This window comes from Mastacembelus armatus, chromosome 9 (assembly GCF_900324485.2).
Source record: "Mastacembelus armatus chromosome 9, fMasArm1.2, whole genome shotgun sequence".
NCBI classification, from domain to species: Eukaryota; Metazoa; Chordata; class Actinopteri; order Synbranchiformes; family Mastacembelidae; genus Mastacembelus; species Mastacembelus armatus.
Genome location: NC_046641.1, coordinates 6979096 through 6995259, shown reverse-complemented (window position 1 = coordinate 6995259; position 16164 = coordinate 6979096). Strand labels below are relative to the sequence as shown.

At 39.1% G+C, this 16164-nt stretch overlaps 1 protein-coding gene across 2 annotated transcripts; it reads left to right on the top strand.

Annotated features, from left to right (window-relative positions):
* Positions 1 to 112: 112 nt before the first annotated feature.
* glt1d1 (glycosyltransferase 1 domain containing 1) lies at positions 113 to 15879 on the top strand. Of its 2 annotated transcripts, none has more exons than XM_026320746.1 (12): positions 113 to 659; positions 1501 to 1652; positions 1802 to 1907; positions 3134 to 3185; positions 4507 to 4540; positions 5161 to 5217; positions 9882 to 9980; positions 10338 to 10387; positions 12400 to 12443; positions 12921 to 13041; positions 13604 to 13702; positions 15395 to 15879. In XM_026320746.1, exons 1-12 carry the CDS (start codon positions 592 to 594, stop codon positions 15539 to 15541), a joined length of 1029 nt encoding a protein of 342 aa, XP_026176531.1. In that variant the 5' UTR covers positions 113 to 591; the 3' UTR covers positions 15542 to 15879. The 2 variants fall into 2 exon arrangements, with proteins under 2 accessions (XP_026176531.1, XP_026176530.1); XM_026320745.1 differs by having other exon boundaries at positions 4504 to 4540.
* Positions 15880 to 16164: the final 285 nt, after the last annotated feature.

The following is a 16164-nucleotide window of genomic DNA, read 5'->3' as shown; positions in this document are numbered from 1 at the left end:
GGAAACGATCTATAAATGACTCGTGAGTCCGACGTGTCTCACGGAGCGGGCGAGTCACCCTATCCATGTGTTTTGGAAGGCGGTGCAATTTACGCCGACGTCGTGCCATCGAAATGAGGAAGTAGTGGTGCCTTTTTTTGTTGTTGTTGTTGGTTGTGGGATTGACATACTTGAATGAGGACAGGAGTATGCTCTGTTTCGATGCTTTTTTTTGGTTTTTGACTCGGTCTAAAATGATGGTCTCGAAACATATGACTGAACCGGGCCCGAAAGTGCGTATGCAGTATGCGCGACCGGCATGTGTTTCTTGGGGATCATATTGGAGACGGACATGTAAACACTACAAACGTGCTGTACTGCCCAGGAATGAGTAATAAGCCCCTGTTGTTCCTCGTTGGTTTTGATCTACGTGTAACCCTGAGCCATGAGTCCAGGAACTGTTACAGGACTTTATTTGAGCGGCAGCGGGCCCACTGAGACAGGCACATTGCACCTACAGTAGAGGCTTAGCTTGCTGCATTACTCCACCTGGTTTTTATAGATGATTATATGCTGATCATTTAGCTCGTCAGAGCAGCCTTTAGTGAAGACATGAAATTACTCTTTCTTGCCTGTCTTAGCCCCAGAACTGGGAATCACACTACAGCTGAGAGAATAAGGTAATTCACACCGTGGCTAACATCTGCTGCTAAATATCGTTACTGCATTAGCCAGTAGCAGGCTAGTACACTGTTAACCAGGGTTATGTGCATGAAGTACAGTAGCTTACAGTGACTTCAGTCAGTAAAACATGGCTGAGGAGGGTGAAGCTCCAGGGCACAGCTACGTTTGATGGTTGGTGCAGATTGGACACCTGATGTTGGTTTAGTTTCTGTCTTAATGTTGCAATAAAAAAATGTAAAAGTTCCAGTTAAAATGCAGTCATTTGATTTTAGTTTTAGTAAAAGAAACTGAAGATATTCTAGTATAGTTTTGGTCAGGGACATTTTGTCCTCATTTTGTGCAGTATTTTTCATGTATGATCACTACAGCTGTATACAGTTACCATAGTTATTACTCAGCTGTGCAGAGCAGCAAGAGATTCTTCTTTTCCTTTTTGTCATCTTCTTATGGGATGGTTTCTTCAGCCTGCTTGTCTGAGTGTCCTTGGGTGATACACACTTGCTTCCAGCGACTGTGCCGACTGTGTGTGTGTGTGTGAGTGAATGTGTGAATTTGTCATCCTTTTGTGATTGTTACTTCATGTTTGTATGTCCCATCATCATTTAATTTTTATTTAACAAAATATGTAAAATATTTTGTCATCATCATCATCATCACTTTTTCTTGGTTGATTTCATAAACTTAATTTCATTTGTTTTGTTGACAAAATTAACAGTGGGTTGGTGAGGAGTAGTTCCAAGGGCATCAGAGATAAAGTTCTTTCTCATTTTTGTAACTTTACATAACCATCCGGACTTCCTACCAGCCATCTGTAGTAAAATATTTCTTTTATTGTAGATCCCACATTGAATCAGCAGGACACACTTGTGAGCTCAGGGATGCAGCAGAATTTCAGTCTCCTGCTGAAGTGACAAACCTAATATGTCAATATCCTCCATTTGACGGTGCACTGGCAATTCATCTGTACAGAGCAGGCAGACTTCTCCTGGGTAAACACGCTTGCTGTTATGTGATCAATTTACTTATCTACTGTGCATACTTTCCTTCATGTATCATTGTAATGGTATACCTACAAGTACAGAGATACCTGTCCTGCAAATATTAGAACTGTCTCTTTTATGTCTGACCTTTAAACCAGGCATCCCAGTACCCTTTGGTGTCATCTTTGGTGGAACAGATATAAATGAAGATGTGAAAGTTGAGCACAAGCGTGTGGTAATGGAACAGGTGCTACTGAAAGCCAGGTGATGTCGTTGTCAAACTACTATTTTACACCTTTCATTTCAAATAGCTCACAAAAAGTGTTTTACTTTTATTTATAGAGAGTTGATGAAGAGCTCACGATCCTAAGTTGCAAGCAGGAAGTAAATAAGCTTAATTTATAACTTTTAACGTATGTCCATATGAAATCAAGCAAATATCTAATTTCATTAATCTTGTGATTTTCAGTCTTGGCCATAGTAACAAATCTTTTTGCTGCATATGTATTTAGTTTAGTATTTTCTTGTAGACGCAACTATAAGAATAAATGCCCTTTCAAAATATTAAGTGGTATTTTCCACCAGTACATGATTTGTTGCAAAGCATTTTAATCATATCAACTAATATGCTAATTATTTGTACAAGTGGCCTGGATTATTGACATGAAGAAATGAGGCCGAACACATGCGAGCTAACCATTGTCTGTTTCCCCTCGCCTCAGTTTAATATTGAAAAGTTAGTGTACACTCAAGCTTATCAATATTATGTCCTGTGCCCTGCCATCAGACCCTGGTGTATCTAAAAGTATTAAGTTTAAAAAAATAGATCCATATGAAAATAGAATCAGCATGGCATCCTGAGTAGAATTTGAAGACAATTCACACAGAACTTCTCCTGTTAAAGGTTGTGTGGTAAATTGACTAGAGCCATGGTGTAGTGACCTAGCACTAGCAGACCTCTCAAACAAATTTTCCCCATATTTTTTCATTTGCATCCGTCTAGTAAGTCTAGGAGGATAATTGCATTTCAGGAGAGCTGGGGATGTTAAGGTCTCATGACTTCAAACATTTGAATCCATACACCTCCTGCTGTTGGTGTCTTTTCTAACAAACCTTGATCAAGAAATCCAGTCGCCACTCTGAGCCCACTGGCCCATTTAATAATGCACACTCACACACGTGAAAATGAATGTCTCCCCACTGTTTTATGCTCTACTTTTCCGTTTGTTTTCCTTTTTGTATTCTTGGAGTATTCATCCTTAAATCCTTTGCCTTGAAACCACATTCAGTTTTTCTGTTCTCACATTCTTAGTATGAGCCTGAAGACTTTCCTGTTTCACTGTAGTTAATACTGCTTTTTCTTCTGTTGTAGTCGAAATTGTCCTTGCATGTAAATGGCTAAAACCTAGTGTCAGAAATGAATGTTGTTTGAAAGTTTTTTAGCTGAAATGGCATTAACATGGCTGATAATGATGTGTGTTTTTCTTTAGGTTTGCAGTTGCATTTACTGACAAACTGAAAGAAGAGGCAGAGTTAAATTTGGTATGAGTTTTTTTTTTTATTATTTAAATAGACTAACTGCAGTACTTTATATCTAATAACCACTGATCATTGAATATGCAAATCTGTGTCTCATGTGGCATTTAAGTTTTACAAGACAATTTCTGTATGTGCCTATTTGGTGGTTCATCAGTGTTTATTACGGTGGCCGACAAGGTCAAACGGGCCGCAACGGCCAAAACACACGCAAGAGAGAAAACACAACGGAAGTGCGCCAGGCCGATAGAGAGGACCCTGAACTGAGGGATGCTATGAACAAAGTTTGGCTAACTTTTAGAGGCGACATAAAAAAGGTACGTTTTCCATTTATTTCTTTTTAAACACTTGGCCGTGACGTTTTACAATATTATAAAAGTACAGTATTGTAAAAGATGACGGCAAAGTGTTTAAAAAGTAATAAATGGAAAACGTACCTTCAGATCTCCCACCCTGCAAAAACAACGGCCTGGCGCACTTCAGTTGTGTTTTCTCGCTTTTTGTGTGTTTTGGCCGTTGCGGCGCGTTTGCCCTTGTCGGCCACCGTAGTTTATGGTTACCTGCTATGCGCTGCACCTCCACTGCATATATAAACATTGACCAGCAAGGTGGACACATTTATTTGACATAAACTAAATTTTGACATACTGGTTTAAAAATCAAGAGTTGGTGCAAACTTATGTTGTTTGAACTGTGCATCACACAAAAAACGACAGCAGGAGCCTGGCAGCTCTAATAAATACTACAGAATGACTTTTACTAAACAAACACAATATCTTGCCCTGTCCCATAACGGTCTGGCATTAAAACAAACACAATATCTTGCCCTGTCCCATAACGGTCTGGCATTAAAACAATATTAGTGTGTTTTATTTTCAGATTAGATTCCATCCATAGGCTACAGATTGAGGCGAGTGGCATGGTTTATCTCTGCCATTTAGTGTTGACAGCAGGCAGACAGGACAGACACCGAGAAGCATCACTATGCTTTTTATTGCGACAGAAAACACACATAGGGGATGGATCTAGTGTGATAAGATCTAGTCAATTTCCTTTCCATCCTCTGGATTATTTTGTAGCACCTCCATTATCATAGCAAGTGTTTTCCTGACTCACTTTTAAAGTATGGATTTTGTTTTAACATGTTTGGAGCACAGAGAGTATTAATTGGCTTTTCTGTTGTCTGACAAAGAGAGAAAGAAGGCAGTTAGTTATAATTAAATACAATTTGTATAAACAAACATTACCAACATTGTTTTTATTGGGTTTTTTTATGGATTCATGTTTTATTCAAAATCTTGCTCAACATTTTTTTTCTCCAAAGCAGTCCCAGAGAAGTAAAATCTTTGTGCAGCCACAAGGTAAGATTTGCAGAATAAATAAATTCACCTGATGCTGTGCATCCCTGACTCATGATTGAAGTGTTGCATTAATCAGCTTTTACATTTATTTACATTTATTCTATTATCACACTGTCTGCAGCACAGAGTTGTATTTGTTTTTGCCATTGGTCACACTGCCATATAGGACAGCTCAAATCACTCTTGCATGTTGTTTCCCACCAGTAGCCTTGTTTGGCAAATACTGAACCTTCATAGATTAGAGAGGAGCCCTGGGCCAGCTGCATGGCTGAGCCTGGATCAGTTACAGCTTATAATAATGCTTGTCTCCAGATAATAATCAATCTAAGTGCTTTTTACATAGACCACATGAAGTAATATTTTCACCACATTAGAGCCGTTTTGCTGATTTACCTATTAAGGCCTAAGTTGTTACTATCAATATATCTACCTATGGTAATATGAATAAAAGTTAAGAAGACTATACGATGTAATTGGTGTTTTTAGTTTTAGAGATCTCTTATAACTAACAAAGGCCAGGATCATAGAAACAGCTCAGCCCTGTAATTAAAAAAACACTATTTTAATTGATGTACAGCAAAAGCTTTGCTGATAGCACTGTGCCTTTGATTTGTTTAAAGGTATCCAGACCGAAGTGACTGACAAATTCTGCTGGACTGAATTCTTGAGAAACTCAGGTACTGTTAGTGCTTCAGTTGCTTGTTATTGCATGTTGTTGTCTAAGTTAATATGGACCCAGAGCACATTCATTCATTTGCCTTAGGTAGAATCTGACTTTTAAAAATTGATTTAATACATTTTGATTATTTATTTAATTTTATTTTATTTTGTGGACAGATCCTTAATAGTAGGACTCAATAGTAAATTAGCATTTGTCAAACTTTGAATATTGTGGCTTTTAGCTTGAACAGCTTGAATTTGGCAATTAACATTTTGGTCAGGCGCTTAGTCTGTTATAAGCATTATAAACTTTGCTGACAGTTGTGTCTCATCGAATTATTATGGCTATGTCTCGTGTTTTATTATGGCTATAGCAGGGATACTTACGTGCACATCCACAAAACTTGAAAGTGAAACAGGTGCAGGATGTTCAGTGCAATAAAATGGATAAGTACCTACACTTTGAAATTTAGGTTGCCTTGGAAAATAGGTTTTATTGGTGTCGTTTTGACCGGCTATATGCAGATGTGCCACATATTTGGTAACAGAGGCCAGAGTTTATATCAGAATTCCATTTATCCAGCTTTCTTTTCTGCAGACTTCCAACTTTAATTTGAATAGCTCAAGAAAAATGTTACTCTGAGCATGCTCACCACAAACAGCATGGACTTTAAAATGGACATTGTGAGATAATGTCCATCCCAGGTACATTAGTGCTCATAGAGAGCACCGTTGAGTACAGAGGAACAGTTGATTAATAGCCCTCCAGCTCAGGCCCATTTGTCACCACGCTTCACAATCCGTGCAAGTAATACTAATTGCTCAGAGCCATTCTCCATTTGTTATATAAGAAATAGGATCCACTACTATTCTGTTTTCCGCAGATGTGATGAAAGCACTGTAATCTGACTCCTGTGTGTTCTTAGAGCTGTACGTTTTCCAGTTTCTGCATGCATGCCTTCTGATTGTGTTAATTTGTCAGTGTCAGTTTTTGAGGATGTTACATCAGTAAGAAAAGTTTCATCGTTTTCTGTATTTATCTTGCCATGCCCTTATCACGACAGTGCATTAGATGACACATGGATTTTTACTTCTTGTTGTACAGTAACAAGGATTAGAGAATGTGACCGCACTCAAATAAAATGAGAGCTGATCCTGCAGTTTTTAGTTATGATGAAAAAAAATGTAGCCTAAGCATCATTGTTTAAGTGTTATTGGGTGGTGGTGATGATTTGATGTTCAATGTCATCCTTTTGAACCTTGTTGACATGCTTTTTTACTTTAATAATATGCTTCGCTGGTGTTTTAGTTGTCCTCAGCACAACGCAGTCTGACAGAAGTGACTTCTGCAGCAACCTGTGTTCTCTCCTGTCAGCTCTCATCATCCTTTTGTCTTCACACACACTCACAGCACAGCAGGGGGCACTATCCCATGTGTGTGTACTCTCCTGCCAGATCTCAGTACATAGTGATTTACTTTTTCATCCCTCCATCTGGTGTGACATAAATTAATCATCACTAAATAGTGAAATCTGGAGTATATTGTATATTGGCAAACTTAATGAATTTGTTTTCAGGGTTTAGTGTTGGGAATAAATGTGATTTGTGTGGCCTGCACCAGTGAACATAAAAGGAGAAAAGCAACCCTCCTACCTGACTGAAAATACACGACTGTACGGTGTGTTTGTGTTATCCTTTGGGTGCCATGTACCCTTCAAAGGCACTGACTTCAGCGCTGAGGTCCAGAAGCTGTCGGTCTATGTTGTGTGTGGCCCCTGCTGTGCGCCTGCCTTGTGAGGTGGGGCTATGGGGATATGTGAGGGAACACGATCAGGGAACAGTGTTTGTGTCATAGTGACCATGTCATGCTTGATCAGTACATTACCATGATGAATTTTCAGACTGTTATATCTATATTGAAATGAGGAGTATGAGCACAATTTTCAGATCACTGACTGGCTAGCTTCAGCTAATGAAAAATATTCTGTATGTTCTGTGTCTGTGTTTGTGTGGCTAAAGATATTTTAAATACGTATATTCGAATGCTTGACCTATTCCAAATTGATAGGTAACACAGAGGCACTCTGTCCTTGTGAGGTGAATTACTTGTTTTTAGCTGCTATTTTAAGAAAGTAAGTGTCAGACCCACCCATTTTTCTACTACCGCAGCACAAATGCCACTATTTCTGTTTGTTCAGCTTGGTTTATTGTTCTGACTAGAAATGCTGCTTCTGGCCTGAACCCCGGCCGGATTTTAGTGCACTTCCTCGGTGGTGGTGGCTTTGTAAGTGTACAGCAGATTGGTGACTCTATCGTGTTGTAAAGTGTAACGTAAAATGACTTACCAAAATCCTACTCATATGTTTATATGTACAGTATGTGCAGGTCTGAGAGAGAGGATAACTACAGTCCGACTTCCCACATTTGGGACGCACACTTGTAACTTATACACTAAGTGTGAAAGCTCTTTAAAATGCTTCATGCCTTAATATGTCTCATTTGTTTAACTTCAGTAGTACATGTTTATGTAATTTTCTTAGGTGGGTTCTAATTTTTGGTGGTGTCTTTATTTTGTCTACACCCTAAAGTTTCTGTACTCTGTCACCGTGTGCCAGTCAACAGATTAATAGGAGCTGTTCAGTTAGAGATGTGCTGCCACATCAATGCACACATATATACAAACACACACACATACTGATTAAAGCATTTGGGGATTGTTCAGATTGTCCTTCTAAAATCAAAGGCAAACAAACAAAAATGTACTTTGCATAGAACTTACAGAAGTGCAAAGAGAGAGAAAAGATTGCTGCTGGCACAACAGATGATTTATACAATTTGTTTTCCTCCCTCGAGAAAAGATGAATTGTGCCTTAGATCCAAAGAGTTTTTTGTATGTCTTTGAAATTCTTGTTTATTTTGACAGGTCTGTACTCTGGTATGATTCCAGCTATCCTCCATTATTTTTCTGTATCTTGTTCTGAGGTAGTGTCATGGGTGTTTACCTTGCCTGACGTGTTTTCTAATCCTTCATATCAATGTGAGGAAGTTCGACACACCCTACAGATAAAAAGCTTTTTTGACAATCAGCTCCTAGGATCAGGGTCAGTGCCCAGACTCCACGCTGTCATTTTAAGATGCTCGTTAATAGCATTAAAAGAGCTCCTTCAGCCTCCTGTTCTGGACTTATCTGGCAGCAGGGGATTTTACTCAACTGTCGCTGCGCTTTAAGCACATGCTGGTGCCTGCATGTGGTTTTATTTTCCAAATGGTTTGTTTCTCAGTTTGTCACAGATACAAAGTGTCTTTTTCTCTGATCAGGTTTTATTCTTCACTTAAATGCTGGTTCCATACTGCTTTGCCAGACAAAATAGCTTGCATCAATATTGATTATTATTATTATAGTTTCTTTATATCATTGTCAGCCACTGAAGACCAGAGATAAAAAATACATTTTTCATAAACTTAGCATAATGTAATGTTAAAATATTCTTGTGTAATTGTCTGTTCATTCATCAAACTTTGAGTATTACATTTACATCAATCTTGCTCTAAGTTAAGTTGTTGTGGAGAACTCGGCTTTAAATGTGATTCAACATCTAATGCATACAATTTGTAAACCACTCACATTCTTGCTTATTACTACCAACAATAGTAACCTTTAATAGAGTGCCATTATCAGGTCAAACTGTGATTTGTACAGTACCTGCTGACCAGATACCTGCAAAATGACTGGTATTCCCAGCAGATTGAGCTAATTAACAAATTAAAATGCCAACACGCTAAACTAAGAAGGTGAGCATCTGCTAAATATCAAGAGCATGTTAGCATGTTTACATTAGCATTTATCTCAGAGCACCTCTGTGCAGCCCCACAGAGCTGCTTGCATAACTTAATCTCCACTTTAGTGCAGGTTTACACTGGGGAGAAATGGGCATTCACTTTCAGAAATTAGCACCTTCTGTGTACTAGATAATCTGCCTGCTCAACCCATTCTCCATTAGGCAGCAGTAAAGGTAATTTGGTAACCTCCAATACAGAGTAAACACTTTAGAGGGTTTACAGTCTATAGTAATTATCTATTTAAAGAGAATTAGAAGATCTGATTGTTGATAATTCAGAGTGTGTGCTGCCATCGTCATATTGCAGGACCATGTGATCAGGTCAGTACTTGTTTCATGTGCCTTTTAGAAGGTCAGGTGCAATACAGTTGCTGTTGGCACTGAACACAGTTGTATGCCAGCCAGCTTCTGACTAATCTCTGGGTTTATCCTGGAAGTTGGATGATCTGGGAAAAGAGCCGATTTAGTGCCCCTGCCTCTCAGTTAAAACAAGGTTCTCAAAAATGTTTGATGTTGTTAGCATGATGTCGGGTTAGCTAATTTTAATCAAGGGCTGTTCACTGAGCAAATTGTCGCCCAAATGCTCTGGCTCTGTAGTTATGATGCTGTATTACACACTAATTAGGCTGCAGCCTTCCAGTGTTTTCAGTAGACTATTTCCCTGCTGAGTGTTACAAGTCTGATCAGAGAATTGTGCAAGCACATTAGTCACTGCTGTCTTATTTTCCTCATGACCTTGGGTGATGTATTGCTTTCATTATCTGGTGATGTACTTGGGATGTTCATTATGCAGTGTTTTGATATTGTGTCACTCTCTTTCTGTGTGTCTGGCTCCTCTCCAGGTGTAAGCATTAAGCTTGTGGATGAGCTGCGTGTATTTCTGTTGGTCTGTGGCCTCAGAAGAGTCAAGGACCCCCTCTATCTAACGGAGGTTTTTTCAGGTATGCCATGCAATTTTTTAAATGGTTATCATTTATTTTATATATGTAGTGTTAATGAAAAACAGAAAACATACATAATCAGCTGTGAAGCTGGCCACTGTTCATAGCGCTCAGTTATGGTTAAAACACAACACTAGAGGGTGTCAAATTGTTTATGAATATTTCATTTAGATAGGAGAACTAAATGTGTGGATTTTCACATGGCCTTTCTGGAGTTACGTTGTGCGATGCGCATGCTTAATAATAGACATACAGGAAAAAGAATTTCAGTGAAAAACAACTTTGCTGCTATTTTTGAAAGTGTCCTTTTTCCCCTCAAACAATTTTTTACTGTCAGTTTTGTGTTTTGTGTCTCAGAGTGGCATTGTAAGAATCCGCTGAATGTGTTGGTCATTATTGGACCAAAGGTAAGCAGATTTTTTCATACCTGCCCTGTGCCTCCTTTTGTACTCTGACTCTATGTACTGTTGAAACCTAGAAATTCAGACAGCCTCTAATTGGACGTAGCAATGATACTGGCTTTAGCTGTTTACCTGGTATTACTTGAAATAACAAACTTCTGCAAACAGAACAAGAGTGGTCCTGTTTCTTCTTGGCTCTGACTGGTTGACTGATATACAAATTGCCTACTTCAGATTAGTACTTGCTTTTGACTGTCATTTTAATACACATGGATGGGTCTATATGTGGACATGTGCTGGTATAAATTAGAGCCAAAGCAGTTAGTAACCGTGTCACACAACATCATGCTTCTGTACTGTGTATCATTCTTGAATTAACCTCATATATACAGGCTATTTGACATTATGACAAGCAAGTCAAATAATTGGAAAAAAGCAGTTGGACTTTTATAGCCTGCCAGGACTTAAGTTATTCATAAATCAACCAGTCAGGTTATCAAATCAGAGGAGTTTTTATGTATTTACTGTAAAAGGTTTTTTTTTTTTTTTTTTTTTTTTGACTGATTGCACTTTTATGTTATCATTTCTATGTGCTCGGTACTGTAGATAAAACTCATCCCAGCCAGCAGCAGCCTAGTGCAGTTTTCATTTCCAATCTCTCACTCATTGATTTCTCTGTATGTTTGTCTTCATCTTCTCTTCCCCCTGACTTGGTTTGATGTCACATCAATATACAGTAGTTTAGTGTCTGCTCTTTCTTTCAAACAGTGGTGACAGGCAAAGGTATGTTCTGCTTTAGTTTTGCTAAAAAACAACTCAATTAGACATGTCCAGGGGCTTATACACCATCTTGCTGCTGCTTCTCTGCCATGCTTTGTTGTTGTTTGATGAAATGGTTCAGTGGAAGCAGAGAAGCGTGATTCATCTCGACACCCCTGAATCACAGTGGAAACGTGTTTGTTTGTCTGACAAATTAAAATCCATGTATTATTATTATAAGAAACATGTATTTGTATGACTGTCAGATTTTTCTTTAATCATTTTAAGATTCCACTTTTGGTTCAACATAAAAATTGTTGGTTACATTTAATGAAGTAACGTTAAAGTCTAAAAATACAAACGGATGTTAGAATGAGACATGAATTGCTCAGACTGTCATGATGTACTATAAATCCGCAGCTACTTCATTCAAGCAATAAAGCAGCATCTGTGTCATGAAGAGGAAAAGTCATGTCAGCTCGTCAGCGATGACACATCTGGCTCCTGTGTAAATGGGCTTTTTCAGACACCACAAAGTGTTGCATATTCTGAAATAATAGTAATGGCATTCATTCAAAGAGTTGTACTGGCAGGCCTTTTCACCACATCTGTTGCTTTAAAATAAGAAAGTATGTGGCAGAGGACAAGACAACATTGTCATCACAAAACAGGAAAGTTAGAGCAGATTCAGTGACAATAGCACCTGCCTTCTCCTTTTGACTGGTCATGTTCTTCAGTTCCACTTTCTGTTGATTCACCCTGCAACTGTAAAGAATCTGTGCTAAGGTCATTTGCGTTTGTTAATGCAGGCTTTATCATGAGCTATCCCCTGCTGGTTTTACAGTGTCTGCTAAATCTCATATTACAGAAATGTTTTCGGTGTAGATTCTTAAATTTTAATGTACAGGCTTTAAGGCAGATCCAATTTAGAAATTCCATGAGCTATAAAACGATAGAGTAAAAAAGAGCAGCTTGCTTGGCATCATCTTTGACCTAAATTGCTTTGCTTTGACTTTTCTCTGGGCAGGATAATGCACGCAAATCCCACATTGCAAATAATCAGATTGGCCAGCCACCCTACCCTGACCCAAATCTCTGAAAATCCTGCATTTTCAGAGAATGATTTGTTCCTGATAGAAGTTATTAATTGTGTCATTGTCTGTCTTATCCTTCTGATTAAGTAATTGCTGGCATCCTTGATAAAAAACAGTTAAAGAAAAGGGGTCTCAGTTTTTCTTTGTAATCTGTGTTCCTTTCAGATTGATCCTGTGCTCACAGCAGAAGTGGAAGCTGTTGTTGAAAGGTAAGCCTTCTGTTTTGTTTCCTTTATCAGTACCACATCTCAAAAAAGCAAACTTGAGTCTAATTGCAAAGATCTCAGTCCTGTAAAAAAAAAAAAAATATGCTGTTCATCCTTCTAATTCATCTCATGCAGCACAAATAAATAACCAAGCAAATGGATCTTGCATTAATCTTAACCTAATGGGAGCCGAACGCTAACCTGAGGGGAAGCACCAAGATCCCCTCTTCTTTTAATCTCTCCTTCCACTCTCAAGTCTTAACTGATTTTTCAGTTTTTTGCCAAGGGCCTTCACCACTACAAAGATCTTTGTGGCAGGAAGCTGCCCTCCCTAGTTAGGACTTTACCTGGACGTTACCTTCATGTCACACATAGTGCAGCCATGTTTCCAGCCCTGAGCTTGTCACTGTTGTTCAGCCTCATTCACGCCTCTGTGAGCCCTGAGTCATGCACAACTGAGCTCTGCTGTTGCTTCTGCAGGACAGAAGGGATCTTCTTGGCCCAGGAGAGGAGCCAACAGGAGCTTCATGCTGCCATGAAAAGGTGTTTCGCTGTGGTCAACAGCTCTATCTCTGAGGGCATGTCGGCTGCCATCTTGGAGGTAAACATCTTCAGTGTTCATGGGTAATTGGATAAGAGCGCCTACCAACTCCAGCTGCTAAACATGGCTTTATCTTTGTGTTCATGCAATGTGGTGTAAAGTATCGTTTTGTTAATGAGGATTTGATTTGTAAATAGAAGAATTTACCATCCAAACCCTTAGAAATTTGATTATTTGGAGGAGTTCTTATCTCACTGTTTCGTGCTTAGCTACAGTTTTATCTGACCACTTCAGGGACAGTTACCCAAATTAAAAACTTGTCTCCAAACTTCCCATTCCTGAGTGTGGAAAACCTGCAAATCCACTTAATCTCATTTAATCACAGTCGATTACAACAGTCCATAGTAGGTTTAAAGTCTAATGAGTATGTTAACATGTTTGAGTCAACAACCTGCTGTAGATGTTAGCTGATACAGATTGTTAATTCTGTATGTAAACTAAGACACTGAAGAACAAGGTGCTTAGCTGCTTTTTCCTAATGATGATAGAATGAGTGTTCAAGTTGTCTGTGACTTTGTGAATCTAACAGGGTTGAGTTAGTGTGTAAGGTCTTCTTCAACAGGCCATGGATCTTGGCGTACCTGTGTTGGCCAGAGACATTCCAGGAAATGCAGCCGTGGTGCAGCATGAGGTCACTGGCTTGTTGTACTCGTCTCCTCAGGTATATTGGAGCACGTCGTCACCAGCTCACCACATGAGTGAAGCCCTTTTAAGCTTTAACACTGATTGTGTTGATAGACTACAGAGGATGCACTGCATACACATGGCTGCCAACAGTAACACGTGTCACCTCAACTGACTGGAAAATACCTTCAACGTATATAGCACTTAAGCACTGGCTCAAGATGACTGAAGATTTGTGTCTCCTGCCTAGCACTGGATTTATCTTAAAGCAAGAAAAACTTTACATCATTTTGTAAAACTTTGTACTTAAAATTCTTATCATTAGTCTAATCTAAGCAGGTAAAACATAACAAAAGGAGCTGATGTTTCCTCAGGTGCTTAGATTAGAATCAGAGAGTGCAGCCTTCAGGGACAGAGCAAAGATACCACATGTAGTGATGCAACACATAGCAGCAAGCAGGAAAGTGCAAAATGGGGAGCTCCCATGAGAGCTCTTTACTGTGGTATTTAATGAGGTTAGATGCAAAAAGAGAATAGCATAGGTTAAGGCTAATTGACAGAAGTCTTGAGCATGGCGCTTTTAAGACATCATGCTCTAGGGTGATGTTGTTGTGTCAGTGGAGGTAAGTCCTCTCCAGGGGGGTGGTCACGTGTAGTCAGCTGAGCTGCCAGGAGAAAGCTGTCACAGATGGTTGCAGTGATTGGGCTGGATACAACGACCTCAGCCAGGTCTGACGGGCAGCAAGTGCTAGTCTCTCAGCCAAACACGTCCCTGCAGTAAATCAAACTCAGAACTTTTTTTTTTTCTTTTTTTTTTTTTTTTTCTCAATTTAAAAATCCTCTCTTCTTTTTGACTGACAGTTTTTCTGGTTCTTTAAGGCTTCAAAGTAATTACATGAAGAGTATAGGTATCAAGAAATGTGTCAAAAGAAACAAACACAGAAGCACTTGAAGGCTTTAAAGAGAAAAATTGCCTTTCCTGTCTGGTTCTATAATTTGAGTGAAGTGATTATAAGCATGCTGCTCATAAGTTGAGCTTTAATCCTTTTGCTGGGGATTTATAGCTCTCATATGGCCATACAGAAGAGCTGTTTCCTACCAAGAGCTTCTTCAGACATAATCACTTCACTCGAGTGAAGTGGCCAGCTGACTGGCAGTGGCTGAAACTTTCTGTGCCCAGTGGTTCTCCATGGCAGTAAATGCTGGCTGCCATGTTGCAGGACCAATTTGAGGCACTTTTGATTGATTTTGTTGGACTCTTCTCTTGGTCTGCTGGGCAAACAGATGAGAAACTAGGATTCAGGATGTTGCGTGGAAACACTACATCCTAGTCAGTGCTCAGCGATGGCTCCATTACTCATTTTTTTAATCATCTTAATCTTTATCCTCGTCTTTCCCTCCCCTTCTCTGTGTGACAGCTGTAGCAGCAACTTTGTTTGTTTCTACCTTTCTTCATAAGCAAATAAGAGGTGTCAGCCATTAGGATAGATTGAAAGGTCTATTGGACAGCTGTATTTGAATCTGGAACCACAAATATCTCCATCCTTTGGCAATGTACAGACACTTTTGAAGTGTTTACTAATCAGCACACAGGCTTTTATCTGAGTTCTGTTCTCATGCCTTGGATTATCTTTTATGCTTAAAAAACATATCTTCAGGCAACTTCAGTGGCAAGACTAAAGTGGCATTTGGAAGAAAATGAGAATCTTTTTGCCTTTATCCCTGCCAGGAATTTGTGCATCAATCGCAGACGCTGTTGTCAGATCATGAGCTGAGAGAGAGAGTGGTGAGGAATGGAAAAGTGTACATGGAAGAGCATCACAGCCTGACACGGGAGAGAGAAACTTACCAGCAGCTGGTGGACGCTCTGCATTGAGCATAAGAGTCAGTGCTACTCTATATATACTGTATTCTCAGGAACTTCAGCAACAGAGAACAGGGCATTATTCCAGCATATCACACGTCTTTATCACCAGACTTTTAGGCTACAAAGATGTCTGTACAAAATAACCCTGTTTTATCTGCACTGCCAGATTGAAATTATGCTGCACAACACTTTGAGCCAAAGGCTTAGAGTAGGAAAGGTTGTTTGTTTTAATTTATTTTATGTATCCTATTTGCTATTCATGATGTTTTGATGGTTTAGTATAAATATACTGTAGGATGGGTTGTGTCTTTATTCATTGTACTTAATAAAAGAGGTCAACAACTCCAGTGGTTGTATTTGAGTGGGTGATCTGAAAATGTATGATGGTTGTAAAATTATCATTCACTCTACTGGGACAACAGTAACTGTTTTTCATACTTCATGTTTTTTATACTACAGAATTCTGGGAGTGCCGTTAAAATTGGATTTTCCATTCAAGTATGGGGACTATGCTAGAAATGGTTCTGATTTTGTGTGTGTGTGTATGTGTTTATTCCAGTCACCAGGGACCATATTCACTTTTAACAAAGTGGTTGGGCTGCACACATTCAGGGGCCCAGCAGAGCTCCATT

Coding starts and splice junctions, on each gene's coding strand:
- glt1d1 (XM_026320745.1), top strand. CDS start 592: ATGAAATTACTCTTTCTTGCCTGTCTTAGCCCCAGAACTGGGAATCAC. Junction 1,653..1,801: donor AGCAGGCAGACTTCTCCTGG/GTAAACACGCTT, acceptor CCTTTAAACCAG/GCATCCCAGTACCCTTTGGT. Junction 4,541..5,160: donor AATCTTTGTGCAGCCACAAG/GTAAGATTTGCA, acceptor ATTTGTTTAAAG/GTATCCAGACCGAAGTGACT.